At 44.1% G+C, this 15,666-nt stretch overlaps 1 protein-coding gene across 1 annotated transcript in view; it reads left to right on the top strand.

Annotated features, from left to right (window-relative positions):
• Positions 1 to 4,115: 4,115 nt before the first annotated feature.
• The window catches only part of DCST1 (DC-STAMP domain containing 1), a 40,082-nt gene continuing 28,531 nt past the window's right edge, over positions 4,116 to 15,666 (top strand). The window contains exons 1-4 of the mRNA XM_030186876.1: positions 4,116 to 4,569; positions 4,714 to 4,831; positions 6,718 to 6,787; positions 12,522 to 12,606. Of these exons, the coding sequence (XP_030042736.1) occupies positions 4,116 to 4,569; positions 4,714 to 4,831; positions 6,718 to 6,787; positions 12,522 to 12,606 (727 nt within the window). The remainder of the gene's footprint in view (positions 4,570 to 4,713; positions 4,832 to 6,717; positions 6,788 to 12,521; positions 12,607 to 15,666) is intronic.

Genomic DNA, 15,666 nt, shown 5'->3' on the forward strand with positions numbered 1-15,666 from the left:
TCCCTCCCGCCCCCTTTGACATGTCTGTCACTAATGCTGTGTTTATAGCTGTTGTGGACCTGGCCGCATGGCAGCAGCAGACAGTGGAGGGAAGGAGGGAATCCAGGGATCCGGTGCCCATCTATGACTTGCTCATTTTGTCTAAGGGCAACTAGGCAGCTGGACCTCCTTTTATGTAGGGACCTGGGACAGCTGCCCCTTTTGCCCATTGGTAAAAGTGACCCCCCTGTATGCTGCTCCTTTTGAATCTCTGCATTCTAGATGCATAACTCCACCCTTTTTAGTGGCAGGAACCTTCAGCCATTGCAGTGGTGCACAATCCTAGTTAATATTACAGTCAAATATCCCCTTCCTACTCCCCAACTTTTCACTTGAACTCAACAGTCAAAGCTGATCTTCCTTTCATACTACTGAAACGTCAGGGAACAGGGCTTAGATCTCAGCTTCCACCTTATGTATAATGTGGCTGCTTTGCCAGATTAATTCTCAGGCTGTTCTTGGAGCCATAAATAGGTGGCGAGATCAGGGCAGAACCACCTGAATGTTCTAATCCATTCACACCTCTTCTGGACAAGGATTCTATCAGCAGAGGGAAGGGAGTTGAACTTCTGGTGATCTTCACAGCCCCCCATCTTCACGTCTGCTGCAGCTGACTGAGGACCAAATGCTGTCTGGAACCTGTGGCCTTAATTTGCTGTTTAGTGCCTTAGAATTTGACTCTTTGTCCTGCCAGTGGCATCGTAATCCCTTGCTTATGACTTCAGTCACTGACGTCACAGAGACAGTGATGTCGCTAAAAAGACAGCAACGTTGCATGAAAATCAGCTCAAGAGGGCATGATAGCAAGAGCCTTAAATAAAGCATTTGAAATTGCGAGCAAGCAGGATTGATTTTCACAGGGGATGACTCTGACCTTTAACTTTTGAACTGTGGTGTGTGCACAGGTGACCGTCATATGTAAAACTCTGTGTCGCCAATAGTGCATAGATCTTCTAAAGGAGTAATCACTCCAGCGTGGGACTTAAAAATGTGTTTCCTTTAATAATGTATGTATGTAAAAGTGTAAAGAAACTTGAAGATCTCTCTCCTATGAGGCCTGGGTTTTAAATCTTACTGTTGATTTTCTTTCAACGTGATTTGCAATTTCTTTGTAATAGTTTCAGAAGTGTTTGGCCTGTGTGTAGAGGTATTGCAGTGTGCTTCCTTTAGTTTCTGTTGTTTCCCAGATGGAATTGTAAGATATCAAATTTTTAAAAAGCCGGGTCTGAAGGCAAGTGGATGGGGATAGACACAGATCCCCCAAGGGCCATTTCCTGGCAGCAGGGGGTGGGGGTGGGGGGGAAGAAGTGCTTTCTATGCTTCCGTCTTTCTGGGTCATTGAACATTTAAGAACACGTAGCACTCCTTGAGCATCAAGCCCTAGTTCCCACATGACATGCCACATCTGTCGCTGAAAATGAATGAATCCTAGCTCACGCTGGAGCATGAGCCATCAGTAACCAAGCTTTTCTACAAACAGTAAAATGACTTGATGGTTCCCTGCTGAAACTGGAATGCTGGGTCTACAGTCTGACACCTTTAGCCTAGGGCTCTGTCCAGTCTCTGGTCTCCATTAGGAGGAATTCAAAACAGCTCATGTTTTATGTAATACCTCTTCACATGTATGTATTTCTGTTTGTGTAAGTGAGATAGATGGCCAGTGGGGGCTTCAGGAGGGGAAGGGCTGAGACTGGTTAAGCTGATTGGAGAACTGCAGTTGCCTTCAGTGTGGAGCAGGAGAACGGTGAGGGTTGGATACCTCTGTCCTCTTAGCCCATGGCATCTGGAGGCTTTCTCCACAGCTCTCGGGCCACCACCGGAGGAAAAGCTGGTGCTCACATGGCAGCAATTTCCATTTTGAGTTGGGCTGGCTTTAAAGTGCCTTATGGTGTACTTGAAATCTCTCCTACTTGAACTGCTACACCGATGTGGAAAAACCCTAATAATTTAAAATAGCTGTATTGCATTTTGTGTTGCTTTTTTAATGAAGGTTGGTTACAAAGAATAAAAGAAGTCAGATTTCACCGAGTTGAGAGCTCTGTTGTGTCTCCTACGAATTTGATGTCTTCCAAGTTGAAGTGCCTGAATTTCAGGAACATAAGAGCATTGGATGTCCCATGCTGGGTCAGACCAGAGCTCCACTGAGCCCAGCAACCTGTCTCTGATGCTGGGCAGTCCAGTCCATATCCCAGCCCGCTTTGTATGGATAAATGTTGGCTGTACACAGATAAAATTGATCTAAAGTCCATACTGAGCTGTCTTATTAGAGATGAGCAGGGGAAAGGGTACAGAGGGTGAACTGAGTGTAATTATCTACCCGGAATCCTGTCAAATCCTATTGTGGTTAAGGAGCAATGGGTGGCTGGTATGAATCCCTGTAGTATGGACTGGAATAACTGGGCAGACTGGTGCAGACACTGTGTGATTGGTATCTGGTATGAATCCTTGGCAGAATGGAGTGGAATAACTGGGCAGACTGTTTGCAGGGTTTGGATTCAGTGATTTGGACTTAGGCAAACTGGATGACTTATCTACTGTAAAGGTGTGCTACAGTTTTACCATTTCTAAGGCCTGTTATGACTTATTCAGGGTGTATTCAAGATGGCAGTTCTCAAGGTGCTACTATTGATGTCTCTGTCCAGCAACCTGAGCAAACGTGTATGAAATTAAAGCTTAAATGAAATACTTTTTCTTGTAAATGTGATACAAGTCCACATTGGTAATACTGCCGATAGGAAGCTCTTTGCTTGCCTCTCTTAGACGTTAAACAGATTTTTATGTAGATGTGGTGAGATGGGGTTGTGTGGTAAGGAAAAAGGTTTTCTGATGCTTCCATGAGCAGCCCAGGCTCTTCTGATTGATAAAAATGTTAACCACTGCATTTGTAGCACATGGAAGCCACCTTTAAAATGACGGTGAAAAGCCCATAGCATCCTGGAAGAGAATTACACCAAAACAAAAATCAGATCATGCCCCTCCTCAGAATTTCTTACACTTTATTTAAATAACCTTGTTGTGGAGATGTTTATATGGAAGAGGATAACTTGATGATGGGTTTTGCTGTGTGCTCTTGTGGTTTACATTGTACTATAACATTACTACCCCAGGCAGATACCACTGATGAGAACTTGCAGTCAAATCAAAGGTGACTGCCGAGTTTTTACGTTCTTCTTATTGCCTGGAGTAAGTGAGCGCTCATGTTTCCAATTCTCTATGGTGCATGGTTTGGTGCTATCACCTTCCCTAGGAGATGTTCACCAAATTACTTTTCCTAAGAACCATCAGCAACAATATTACAACACAGAAAATATCTTGGACCTCAAAACCAATAGTCTGTAGCCTGCTGATGTCTTCAGGGCGATTGGTTATTTCTTAGTCTTGTTAGGGTTGGCTGGAGCCTTGTATGGTGTTTGAAAGGTACATATGCTTCCAGTAAAGGATGAGAATGCTGGTTCTGAAGATATTAAGCATTCTGGTTTTGGAAGAGCTGGGCATGCTGATTCAGAGCATGGTGGTTTTAGATGATCTGACTGTGCTGGTTTTGGAAGAGCCGAGTGTGTTGATTCAGGGCTTACTGGTTCTAGATGATTTGACCATGCAGGTCTTGGATGGGCCAGACATGTTTTAGGAAAAGCAAGGTGTAGTTCTGGAAGCAGGGCTATGAAGTTGGAAGCAATTTTGGGTGGAGTCAGAGGATATAAATGTAATGATTCCAATTCCAGCTTCAAAATAAAAACTTACATTATAATATATAGTAAATCTATATCTATCTATCTATCTATCTATCTATCTATCCTGGATCTAAAGTACTGGTAAATATAAGTTATATTTATCAGTAACATAGATCCAGAACAGAGAGTTTAAAGCCTAATAGAAGTTGGAGTCAATGGTTTGAAGTACTGACTTCACAGCCCTGTCTGGAAGAGCTGTATGTGTTGATTTAGGAGAAACCAGATGTGCTGATTTTGGAAGAGCGGAGTGTGCTGGTTCTGGAATTGCCAGATGAATTGATTCAGGAAAAACTAAACGTGCCGATTGTGGAAAAGCTGAATGTGTTCATTTAGGAGAAGCCAGATATGCTGATTTTGGAAGATCCAGGTAAATTGAGTCAGGAAAATCCAGATTTGCTTGTTCTGGAGGTGCTGGGCGATTTGAGTCAGGAAAATTGTGATGTGCTGGCTCTGGAGGTGCTGGGCGAGTTGGCCAAGGATAATCCAGATGTGCTGGCTCTGGAGGTGCTGGGCGAGTTGGCCAAGGATAATCCAGATGTGCTGGCTCTGGAGGTGCTGGGCGAGTTGGCCAAGGATAATCCAGATGTGATGGATCTGGAGGTGCTGGGCGAGTTGGCCAAGGATAATCCAGATGTGCTGGCTCTGGAGGTGCTGGGCGAGTTGGCCAAGGATAATCCAGATGTGATGGCTGTGGAGGTGCTGGGCGAGTTGGCCAAGAAAAATCCAGGTGTGCTGGTTCTGGAGATGCTGGACGAGTTGACCAAGGCAAATATAGACGTGCTGATGTGGGAGGAGCTGGGTAAGTTGGTCTAGAAAAAGCCAGATGTGCTGGTTCTGGAGGCGCCGGCCGAGTTGGTTTAGGAAAAGTTGGACGAGTTGGCTCTGGAGGCGCCAGCTGAGTTGGTTTAGGAAAAGTTTGGTGAGTTGCCTCTGGAGGAGCCAGGTGAGTTGATCCATGAAAAGCTGGGCGAGTTGGTTCTGGAGGCACTGACCGAGTTGGTTTTGGAAACGTTGGGTGAATTGGTTCTGAAGGCACCCAGTGAGTTGGCTCAGGAAAAGCCGTATGTGCTAATTCTAAAGGCACCGTGTAAGTTGGTACAGGAGAAGTCAGACTTGCTAGGTCTGCATCATCTGGTTGTTGGCCCACTGTACCTTTCCCTTTTGTGAGGAAGATTTTCCTAAGCTGCCGTATGGGCACAAGGTCACTCTCATACTTTCTCTGGAGTAACTTCTCTGAGTCATGTTCTGGCATTTCCCCCTCGCTGGGCTCTGTCTTATCCTGATAGCTGTAATCCAGATCACTTTAAACAGAATTAAAAAGAACAAGATTTAGTTAACCTGAGTGGAATGATGAACAGAATTATTGGAAGCATTCTCATATCATGTTGTAAGTCATTCAGCTTTTTCCAGCTGGTACCTGATACCAATTGGGTACAGAATGGGAGTGAAGACCTGAGGTTGGTATAAAGAGGATCCTACATACACATGTCACTACTTCCCTTGAAGGACCCTACTTGTTTAAAGGAATCCCTACCCTACTACATAGTCTGCATGCATGTAAATAATGATACTACTGTTCAGAGAGGCTGGTTGAGTTGATGGTAGTGGGAAACCATCGACAAAATCCACAGGGCCCTAAGAGGCCGGGAGGTCAAAGAGTTTAGGCTCCTACATTGATTCCGTTGAAAATGTGATAGGGCTCAGTTCCTATAGTTGGGATCTTAGGGGTCAATATTCAACTGAAGGTGGTCAGTTTTTAAATGCTGGCTGCTGCCGGTAAAATTAGAACTGGATATTCGGTACTGGCCCCATCCAGCTCTGGGCACTGAATATTCAGGAGTTACTTGGGTACTGCTGTTATTCAGTGGACAGCCATATTGGTGTCCTACATTGGATAGCTATTGGATACCTCTGTTTAATAGCAGCGGTGTAGAGATAACGCCTGGCTTAAACCAACTGTGCCCCTGGAGTGCCCTGGCACTAACCAGAGAGTGCCAGTGGTGGTCCAAGCAGATACTCAGCAGCGCTCTCCAATTAACTGCCATGATGGTCTCTGAATGCAGTATACCAAATATTTGCAAATGAGAGCCCAATGATTCTAAGCAAGTTAAGTGGGCAGGAGCTGAATATTGACCAGTAAATAAATAAATTGCTGCTGAATATCTCTTCCCAGCCCAGTCAGCATAGTTTACATAGTGAAAAGCCTGAACTGAGTAGCAAAGGCGCATGAATGTTAAGGGTCCCTTTTCAGATCTGATTATTCAGCTTTCCAAACTCAAACATGAGGTATGTTACATTTCAGATACAATGGGTATTTCACTGGCAGAGGAATCAAACAAAATAACCTTTAAGAGTGGACTAACACGGCTACCACACCTCTCTGCTGGCAGAAGAGAATCAGTAGGAGAAGCAGGATTTGAATTGTGGCTTTCCTGGTTCTCAGCCTGCCGCTCCAGGCATTAGGCTATTCTTCCACTCCATACATGTTGCATTCCTGACTTCATTCCTGCTTCTCTTGCATTTATAACCTCTCTCTCACCTGTCCTTTGATTCTGATTCTGACGCTCTCATTTCAGATCCACTAGTCGTACTTTTCTCTTCACTGGCCTCCAAGCCCTCTTTGCTTAATAGCCCAGCTTTCTCCAGTAGCTCTGGTGGGAAGTTTCTGTGAACACCTTTCTCTGCATGGCTTCCTTGACGTGTTTTTTCAGAAGCTTCCTCATTCTTTTCCTTTTAGCTGTCTCCTCCACCGCCATGGCCTTCATAGCACTGACCCACAGCCGTACTTTTTCCTCATCGCTGGAGTCTCTGCAAATGAAGCCATGAAAGGAATGAACAGAGTGGAAGGTGTCACTGCTTCTCTCCACTTCATGTCAAAATTACAGCGCGAATCCCACCCCAAAAAGAATAAACTTGTGAACTGATGATATAGTTGTTCACATTTAAGGTGTGAAAGTGATGAAGAGATTGTCAGTCAAGAAAATCATTGCAATGATGGACTGTCCAATATTTCAGAGGTAAGGAAAGCTCAAGATCTGAGCGAGTATCTCAGCTGTTTTATCATGTCAATGGGATTATTAAAGCAGTATTGGAAAAGGAACTTACACCTCATCTTGCTGGTTGTTCTCAAATGTCAGGGGGGCCATGCAGATGGCACAGATATTTCCTAAATGCTGGTAACACTGCCTGCAATAAAGTCCTGAAGACAGGGAGAGGAAGAGGAAGAAGGAAATCATGGAAGCTTGTAGTTAAAAACAGAGCACACAAAATGCATGTTCATTTCTGGTTTCTCAATGGTCCTACTCCAGGCAAGCTGAGCTCGGTAGAGGTCATTTTCCACACAGTCATGATAGTGAATAAATATGCAGGGCTACTTCAAGTCTAGATGTCCCTTACATGCCTCCCCTCCTGCAAATGTCTCTGTTGCCAACACTACTTTCACCTGCTGTTGACCTTTTATTCTAGTGCAACCCTACCCTACCCTAGAAGCTGGGCAGAAGTAAACCTTTGGTGAGCCCTAGGCAAAGAAGAACATTGGACCTCTCACAATATTATGAATCCATTTGAACCCCCCACAGGTGTGTGGACACTAGTGCGTTAGTCTCTGCATCAAATTGCATCCACCCAGAACCCCTGAAATCAAACTCGAACATATCATCACCATGGAAAACAGACTGTGGAGTACCTCAAGGATCACCACTTTCACCGCTCTTTTTCAACCTAATGATGATCCCACTAGCCAAGTCCTTATCCAATCAAGGCCTTAACCCTTTCATATACGCAGACAATGTCACGTTATACATCCCTTACAGACATGACCTAAAAGAAATCACCAAAGAAATCATACTCAGCTTGAACATCATGAACTCATGGGTGGATGCTTTCCAACTAAAGCTCAACGCAGAAAAAACACAATGTCTCATCCTCTCATCACAATATAACACATACAAACCCACCACAATAAACACCCCAGACTACACCCTCCCTCTGTCTCGGACAGTCTGAAAATTCTCGGAGTTACAATCGACCAAAACCTCACACTAGAAAGCCACGCAAAAAATACAACAAAGAAAATGTTCCATTCAATGTGGAAACTCAAAAGACTAAAACCTTTCTTCCCAAGGGAAATATTCCGCAGCCTGGTACAGTCAGTGGTGCTAAGCCACCTAGACTACTGTAATGCCATCTATGCTGGATGCAAATAACAAATCATTAAGAAACTCCAAACTGCCCAAAACACAGCAGCAAGACTCATATTTGGAAAAGCGAAATACGAAAGCGCCAAACCCCTAAGAGGAAAACTACACTGGCTCCCACTAAAAGAACGCATTGCATTCAAAATCTGTGCCTTGGTCCATAAAATCATTCATGGTGAGGCCCCGGTATACATGTCAGACCTCATAGACTTACCATCCAGGAACCCAAAAAGATCAGCACGCACATTCTTGAATCTCCTTGCAAAGGACTTAAATATAAATCAACATATGCATCCAGCTTCTCCTACATTAGCACGCAACTATGGAATGCACTACCAAACGCCATAAAAACAATGCACGACCTAACAATCTTCCGAAAACTACTAAAAACCAACCTGTTCAAAATGACATACCACAATGATCCATCCTAAATACCAGACAACGAAACTCTTCCTGTACCAGCCAAAACGGAACTCTCTATACCTGACTGCTTTAGTCACTCTGTCACCAATGAACGTTAATGCACAGCCACCATATTTCTCACGCCGGAAATGAACTGATTATCTAAGTTACTCTATAATTTACTCTATCATTTATGAACTTAATGTAATACCACTTTGTATTTCTCATTCCGGAATGGCGATCGCCATTACGGCATTATGTAAGCCAACAAATAATAATAAATAATAATATATGGAAAAACGAAATTCAAAAGTACAAAACCCTTATGAGAAAAACTACACTGGCTCCCAATCAAAGAATGTATTGTGTTCAAAATCTGCACCCGCGTTCACAAAATCATCAACGCTGAAGCCCCGGGATACATGACAGACCTCATAGACATCCCAATCAGAAACACATCACGATCAACACGAACATACCTAAATCTCCGCTATCCAAGCTGCAAAGGACTCAAATACAAATCAACCTATGCATCCAGCTTCTCTTATATAAGCACACAACTATGGAACACACTACCAAACGCCGTGAAAACAACATATGACCATCTAAACTTCCGGAAACTACTATCACCTGTTCAAAAAGGCATACCCAAACGACCCAACTTAAATGCGTCAACTCTGCAACACAACAAAACCAAAGCTCGTACTGGACATAAATTAACGCTTCCTCCTCATGATTCCTAAATCTCTCTGTCACGCATGAACTTTACCACAACCTCACTCTGTATTTGTTCATACTGATATTGGCGATCGCCTCTACTGTACTATGTAAGCCACATTGAGCCTGCAAATAGGTGGGAAAATGTGGGATACAAGTGTAACAAATAAAAAAATAAAGCATTCCTCAACCAACCCCAGCAAGCACCTTCCTATCTATCCATCCTGCAGGCCCCAGCATGCACTCTGGTTCTTGTGTCTTTAGGTGAAGGAGTTTGCTTTGACTGTTAAAGAAACCAGCAGGCTGATGGAGGCTTGAAAACTTGAGGGGTGGAGGGGAAGCAAACCCATAGTGCAGTTAATGAAGCTACCTGCCAACTCCCTCATATGAGATTCAAGGCGAGAAACAAGGCAAATAAAACTGATACAATCATAGAAATAACAACAACAAAAAAAAGAAAACAAACTTAATAAGCAGTAGGAAAACACATCAAAGAAACAAGTGAGTCTTTAAAGTCTTACAAAAAAGAAAATAATTTTTCAGTCGACGGATCTCAGCAGAAAGACTGTTCCAAAGGCGAACAGCTAGGAAACAAAAAGAATGCGAAAAAACAGCCTTGAATCTAACATTCTTTTCAGAAGGAAAAGCCAAAACAAGATAGTTACAGGTCCAAGAGGTGGAAGTAACATTACGCCTATGTTTACTAAGTGGTGCTATGAGCGTGTTAGCGTTTTTAGCATGCGTACGTGGTTTATGCTCGTTAAATGCTAACGTGCCATAGAAATGTATAGGTGTGTTGGCGTTTAACACACCTTAAATTTACAGGCACGTTAAAAACGCTAACGCACTTTAGTAAACATACCCCGTAGAACCTTAATTGCTAGAGCTAGAGTCTCTGAACAAACACCATTTAATATTTTAAACAGCAAACAAAGCACTTTAAACGAAATCCTAGCCTGAACTGGCAGCCAACGCAACTCTCTTAACAGAAACATAATCTAATCTGGCTGCGGAATTTTAAGCCAGCTGAACCTTAGAAGTGTACTTTGCTGCCACCCGTAAGTACAAAGAATTACCATACACCAATAGGGCTAAAATAGTTGTATGAGAAGACTAAAATAAGAGGGCCACAGCCAAAGTTGTTTTAATTTAATTGTTAATTTTGTGGTTCCATTTATAAGGTAGAAACGAGGAGCCAAGAGCTGGTGATTTATTTATTTATTTCATTTATATCCCACATTTTCCCACTCAAATCGGGTTCAACGTGGCTAAGAGATTATTAAATTAACAATACAAACTAGTCAGTGTAAACATCAGTATAAAAGATATAGGATTGAATTAAACAATGATTAAATAGAATGTGATAATTTGAAAGAATAGCATTATAAAGTGAAAAAGAATGGAAATGGACACTTTGCATTAGAATTCTTCCTTATGGGGGGCGTCATCAGTAAAAAATGTCTTAAAAAGAAAACGTTTTTAAGGATTTCTGGAATTTCAAATAATTATGCTCCCATCTGACTAGTTTCAGGAAGGAGTTCCACCATCTGGTACATTGGTAAGGGAACCCTGCCGTGAAAATTGATTTATAAACCATTTGGAGAGTTAAATAGTCTCTGGGACCAGGAAGAGTGTTACGTAAGGCTAGATTAATTAAAGGTTGCATATAATCTGGGTTATAATCAGGCTCAGTCTCTAGCTGTCTTCAAGTCTAGGCTTAAAGCCCACCTCTTTGCTACTGCTTTCGACTCCTAACCATGACTCTCTTACTCAACACCCTCACTTATCACCCCTAGCACTGCAATTTCCCCACCCCTAGCTGTCTGTTCGTCTGTCCAATTTAGATTGGTGATCTGCAAGGGCCGACTTCTACATGGAGTGTTGCTACTATTGGAGATTCTACATGGAATGTTGCTATTCCACTAGCAACATTCCATGTAGAAGGCTGCGCAGGCTTCTGTTTCTGTGAGTCTGACGTCCTGCACGTATGTGCAGGACGTCAGACTCGCAGAAGCAGAAACCTTCGTGGCCACATTGGTGATCTGCAAGGGCCGACTTCTACATGGAATGTTGCTAGTGGAATAGCAACATTCCATGTAGAATCTCATATAGTAGCAACAGTGGAGGTAAATGTTCGCTGGGTAAATGTCTCCTGTCGTCCCCCTTCTCCCCCACTGCTAACTCCCGGCTCCGTTCCTTCTATCTCGCTGCTCCCTATGCCTGGAATAGACTCCCTGAGCCAATACGTCAGGCTCAGTCTCTGGCTGTCTTCAAGTCTAGGCTTAAAGCCCACCTCTTTGCTACTGCTTTCGACTCCTAACCATGACTCTCTTACTCAACACCCTCACTTATCACCCCTACCACTGCAATTTCCCCACCCCTAGCTGTCTGTTCGTCTGTCCAATTTAGATTGTAAGCTCTGTTGAGCAGGGACTGTCTTTTCATGTTCAAGTGTACAGCACTGCGTAAGTCTAGTAGCACTATAGAAATGTTTAATAGTAGTAGTAGTAACCCATATAGAGTTTTGAAAAGGAACTATAGGTGGTTGAGGACACCTATATGAGCTGACGCAGTATTCATAAGTAATGATGACATGTTTTCTGTGTGGGGCTGAGCTGTATTTAGGCATATCTTCCATCCCTTTGGGCCCAAGGTATGTCTAGTTTGCCTGTTCTTTTATATTTCAACATTTTTTTTATTGATGACGTAGCAAAAAGGAAAAACACTTTTCATACAGAAACTCAAATATACAAATATATCCAGGTAAGTCACTTGCTACCATCTGTCATCAAACTTTTAACTTTTTATCCCCCCCTCCCCCCCCCCCCCCCGTCCATGTTGTAATTCAACAATTTTATTTAAGACATTCCCAAAAGTACAGATGCCACAGTCTAATGGTGCTCAATGCCAACTCCTAATGAGGATATGCTCGCTACGAACACAGTACCTCAGGACGTCCTCCTCTGTTTTACCATTATATCCCCATCCCATCCTTTTATATGTCAGTCTTTAAACTAGCACTTAGTTCAAAGTTACCAACTCATCTGTGGTGTGTGAACAATCATAGACAACAAGTTATGCGTCCGAACCTTGTGTAACACAACATGTAACAACCCCTTTTGGATCCCTCCCCCCCATACTATCCTTCCCTCATCCCCCTTCCCCTCCCCCTTCTCTCTCCCAACTCTCCAAAATCCTCAATCCCTATGCCTACCTGAACGTGGTTCCTGATGGTCCAGGTAGGCCCCCCCTCCCCTAATGCCAACCATTCCCACCTTACAATGCCTCTTCTTGCTCCTCATACCTTTACATCCAGGGGTGATGCAGGAGACAAACGTTTCAGTCATGCTTTTCTTACAGATCGTTCCACAGGCCATGCAGAACTGCTCGTGGACTCCAAAATAGTTTGCAAGCCATCGAAAGAGTGGGAATCTAGAAATGGGGAGGGAAGAAGGGGCAAATTAATTGGAAACTGGAGCCTGGAGTCCTGCATGGGTTCAAAAGCGAACAGACATCTAGTGGTAAGCTATAGAAACGGTTGCAAAGTCTGTTCTGACTGATGGTTATGGAGTGAGGAAAAGAGGTGTTTCCACTAATGTATTTGGAACCTGCAGGGGAGTCACTTTAGGCTGAACTGTAATGGTGTTTGACCTGTAATGATGGAGTGTAAATGATGTCTCCCAATTACTTCCACTGAAGGGAGACAAAATGGCTGATATGTGGTAGAATCAATGCTCAAAGCCCACCTCTTCAATGTCACCTTCGGCACCTAATCACTACACCTCTTCTCAGGAAATCTTAACTACCCCAACTTGACATTTCGTCCTTTAGATTGTAAGCTCTTCTGAGCAGGGACCGTCTTTAATTGTTAATTTGTACAGCGCTGCGTAACCCTAGTAGCGCTCTAGAAATGTTAAGTAGTAGTATTAGATTGGAAATTCCAATTTCTGACATTCCCCAATTGGAAAAATGAGGTTCTAGCAAGCACTGAACTTGGTGGAAGGAAAAGAAACCCTGGGGAGAGGGGCTTTTGGGCTCTTTATACTTTTGAGCATAGAACCCTCCAAACTGTAGTGACCTGGAAGAACACCTCTGCTTCATACAGTACCCTGTGCACTAGCTGCCTGAAGATGCATAGGCATCTTTGAGCAACCAGAGAAGCAGCAGTGGACAGAGCTCCTACCCCAAGTGCATTGATAGCTGGTTGGCTACCACAGTTTGCATCTCCTAGTCAGTGCATTTTTTCTACTACTACTACTACTATTTAGCATTTCTATAGCGCTACAAGGCATACGCAGCGCTGTACAAACATAGAAGAAAGACAGTCCCTGCTCAAAGAGCTTACAATCTAATAGACAAAAAATAAATAAAGTAAGCAAATCAAATCAATTAATGTGAACGGGAAGGAAGAGAGGAGGGTAGGTGGAGGCGAGTGGTTACAAGTGGTTACGAGTCAAAAGCAATGTTAAAGAGGTGGGTTTTCAGTCTAGATTTAAAAGTGGCCAAGGATGGGGCAAGACGTAGGGGCTCAGGAAGTTTATTCCAGGCGTAGGGTGCAGCGAGATAGAAGGCGCGAAGTCTGGAGTTGGCAGTAGTGGAGAAGGGAACAGATAAGAAGGATTTATCCATGGAGCGGAGTGCACGGGAAGGGGTGTAGGGAAGGACGAGTGTGGAGAGATACTGGGGAGCAGCAGAGTGAATACATTTATAGGTTAGTAGAAGAAGTTTGAACAGGATGCGAAAACGGATAGGGAGCCAGTGAAGGGTCTTGAGGAGAGGGGTAGTATGAGTAAAGCGACCCTGGCGGAAGATGAGACGGGCAGCAGAGTTTTGAACCGACTGGAGAGGGGAGAGGTGACTAAGTGGGAGGCCAGCAAGAAGCAGATTGCAGTAGTCTAAACGAGAGGTGACAAGGGTGTGGATGAGGGTTTTGGTAGAGTGCTCGGAAAGAAAGGGGCGGATTTTACGGATGTTGTAAAGAAAGAAACGACAGGTCTTGGCGGTCTGCTGGATATGAGCAGAGAAGGAGAGAGAAGAGTCAAAGATGACCCCAAGGTTTCGAGCTGAGGAGACAGGGAGAATGAGAGAGCCATCAACAGAAATAGAAAACGGGGGGAGCGGGGAGGTGGGTTTGGGGGGGAAAATGAGAAGCTCGGTTTTGGTCATATTTAATTTCAGGTGGCGTTGAGACATCCAGGCAGCAATGTCAGACAAGCACGCTGAAACTTTGGTTTGGATGCAAGGTGAGATATCAGGGGTAGAAAGGTAGATTTGGGAGTCATCAGCATAGAGGTGGTAGGAAAAGCCATGGGATGAGATTAATGAACCAAGGGAAGAAGTGTAGATAGAAAAGAGGAGGGGACCAAGAACAGAACCCTGAGGTACGCCGACAGGCAGAGGGATAGAAGTAGAAGAGGATCCACCAGAGTGAACACTAAAGGTGCGGAGGGAGAGGTAGGAAGAGAACCAGGAAAGGACAGAGCCCTGGAATCCAAGTGAGGACAGGGTATCGAGAAGTATGCTGTGATCGACAGTGTCAAAAGCAGCGGAAAGATCAAGAAGAATGAGGATGGAATATTGACCTCTGGATTTAGCCAGTAATAGGTCATTGGAGACTTTAGTAAGCGCAGTTTCGGTTGAGTGGAGAGGGCGAAAACCAGATTGTAATGGGTCAAGAATAGCATGTGAGGAGAGAAAATCAAGGCAGCGGCGGTGAACAGCACGCTCAAGTAATTTGGAGAGAAAAGGAAGGAGGGAGATGGGTCGGTAATTAGAGGGACAAGTAGGGTCAAGTGAAGGCTTCTTAAGGAGAGGTGTGACCACAGCATGTTTAAAGGAAGCAGGGACAGTCGCAGTGGAAAGTGAGAGGTTGAGAATGTGACAGATAAAAGGAATAAGAGTAGGAGAGATGGCATTAAGAAGGTGGGTGGGAATGGGATCAGAGGAACAGGTGGTACATTTTGAGGAAGAAAGGAGAAGTGTAGTTTCCTCAATAGTAACTTCAGGAAAGGAGGAAAGGGAATGAGGGGAAGGAGAGAGAGGGGAACGGACTAGTGGAGGGAGAGCTGGTGAGGTAGAGAAAGCAAGGTTTATCTTTTGAACCTTGTTGTGAAAGAATTCAGCAAGGGTCTGAGGAGATAATGAAGGGGGAGTTGGGGGAGGGGGCACCTTGAGGAGAGAGTTCAATGTGGTGAAGAGAAGTCGAGCAAAAAAGGTGCCGGTACTCAAATGCTAGGCAATCCTTCAGGAGTAGGTTGATCACTGAGGGACCCACCACATAATAGCCAGCCCCCCTGCAACCAGTCACAGAATCTATGACAAAGCAGAATTGGTGTGTAGGGCCTGAGCTCTTTCATTAAAACTCAGGGACCATGGGTCAATTTTAGCAGACAATGGAAAAGGTACCAGTACTCAAATGCCAGGCCACCCTTCAGGGGTGGGGTGATCACTGAGGGACCCAGGTCCCCTGCAACCAGTCACAGAATCTATGACAAGGCAGAATTGGTGTGTAGAGCCTGAGCTCTTTCATTAAAACTCAGGGACCATGGGTCAACTTTAGCAGACAATGGAAAAGGTAGTCA

Source organism: Microcaecilia unicolor, chromosome 14, assembly GCF_901765095.1.
Source record: "Microcaecilia unicolor chromosome 14, aMicUni1.1, whole genome shotgun sequence".
NCBI classification, from domain to species: domain Eukaryota; kingdom Metazoa; phylum Chordata; class Amphibia; order Gymnophiona; family Siphonopidae; genus Microcaecilia; species Microcaecilia unicolor.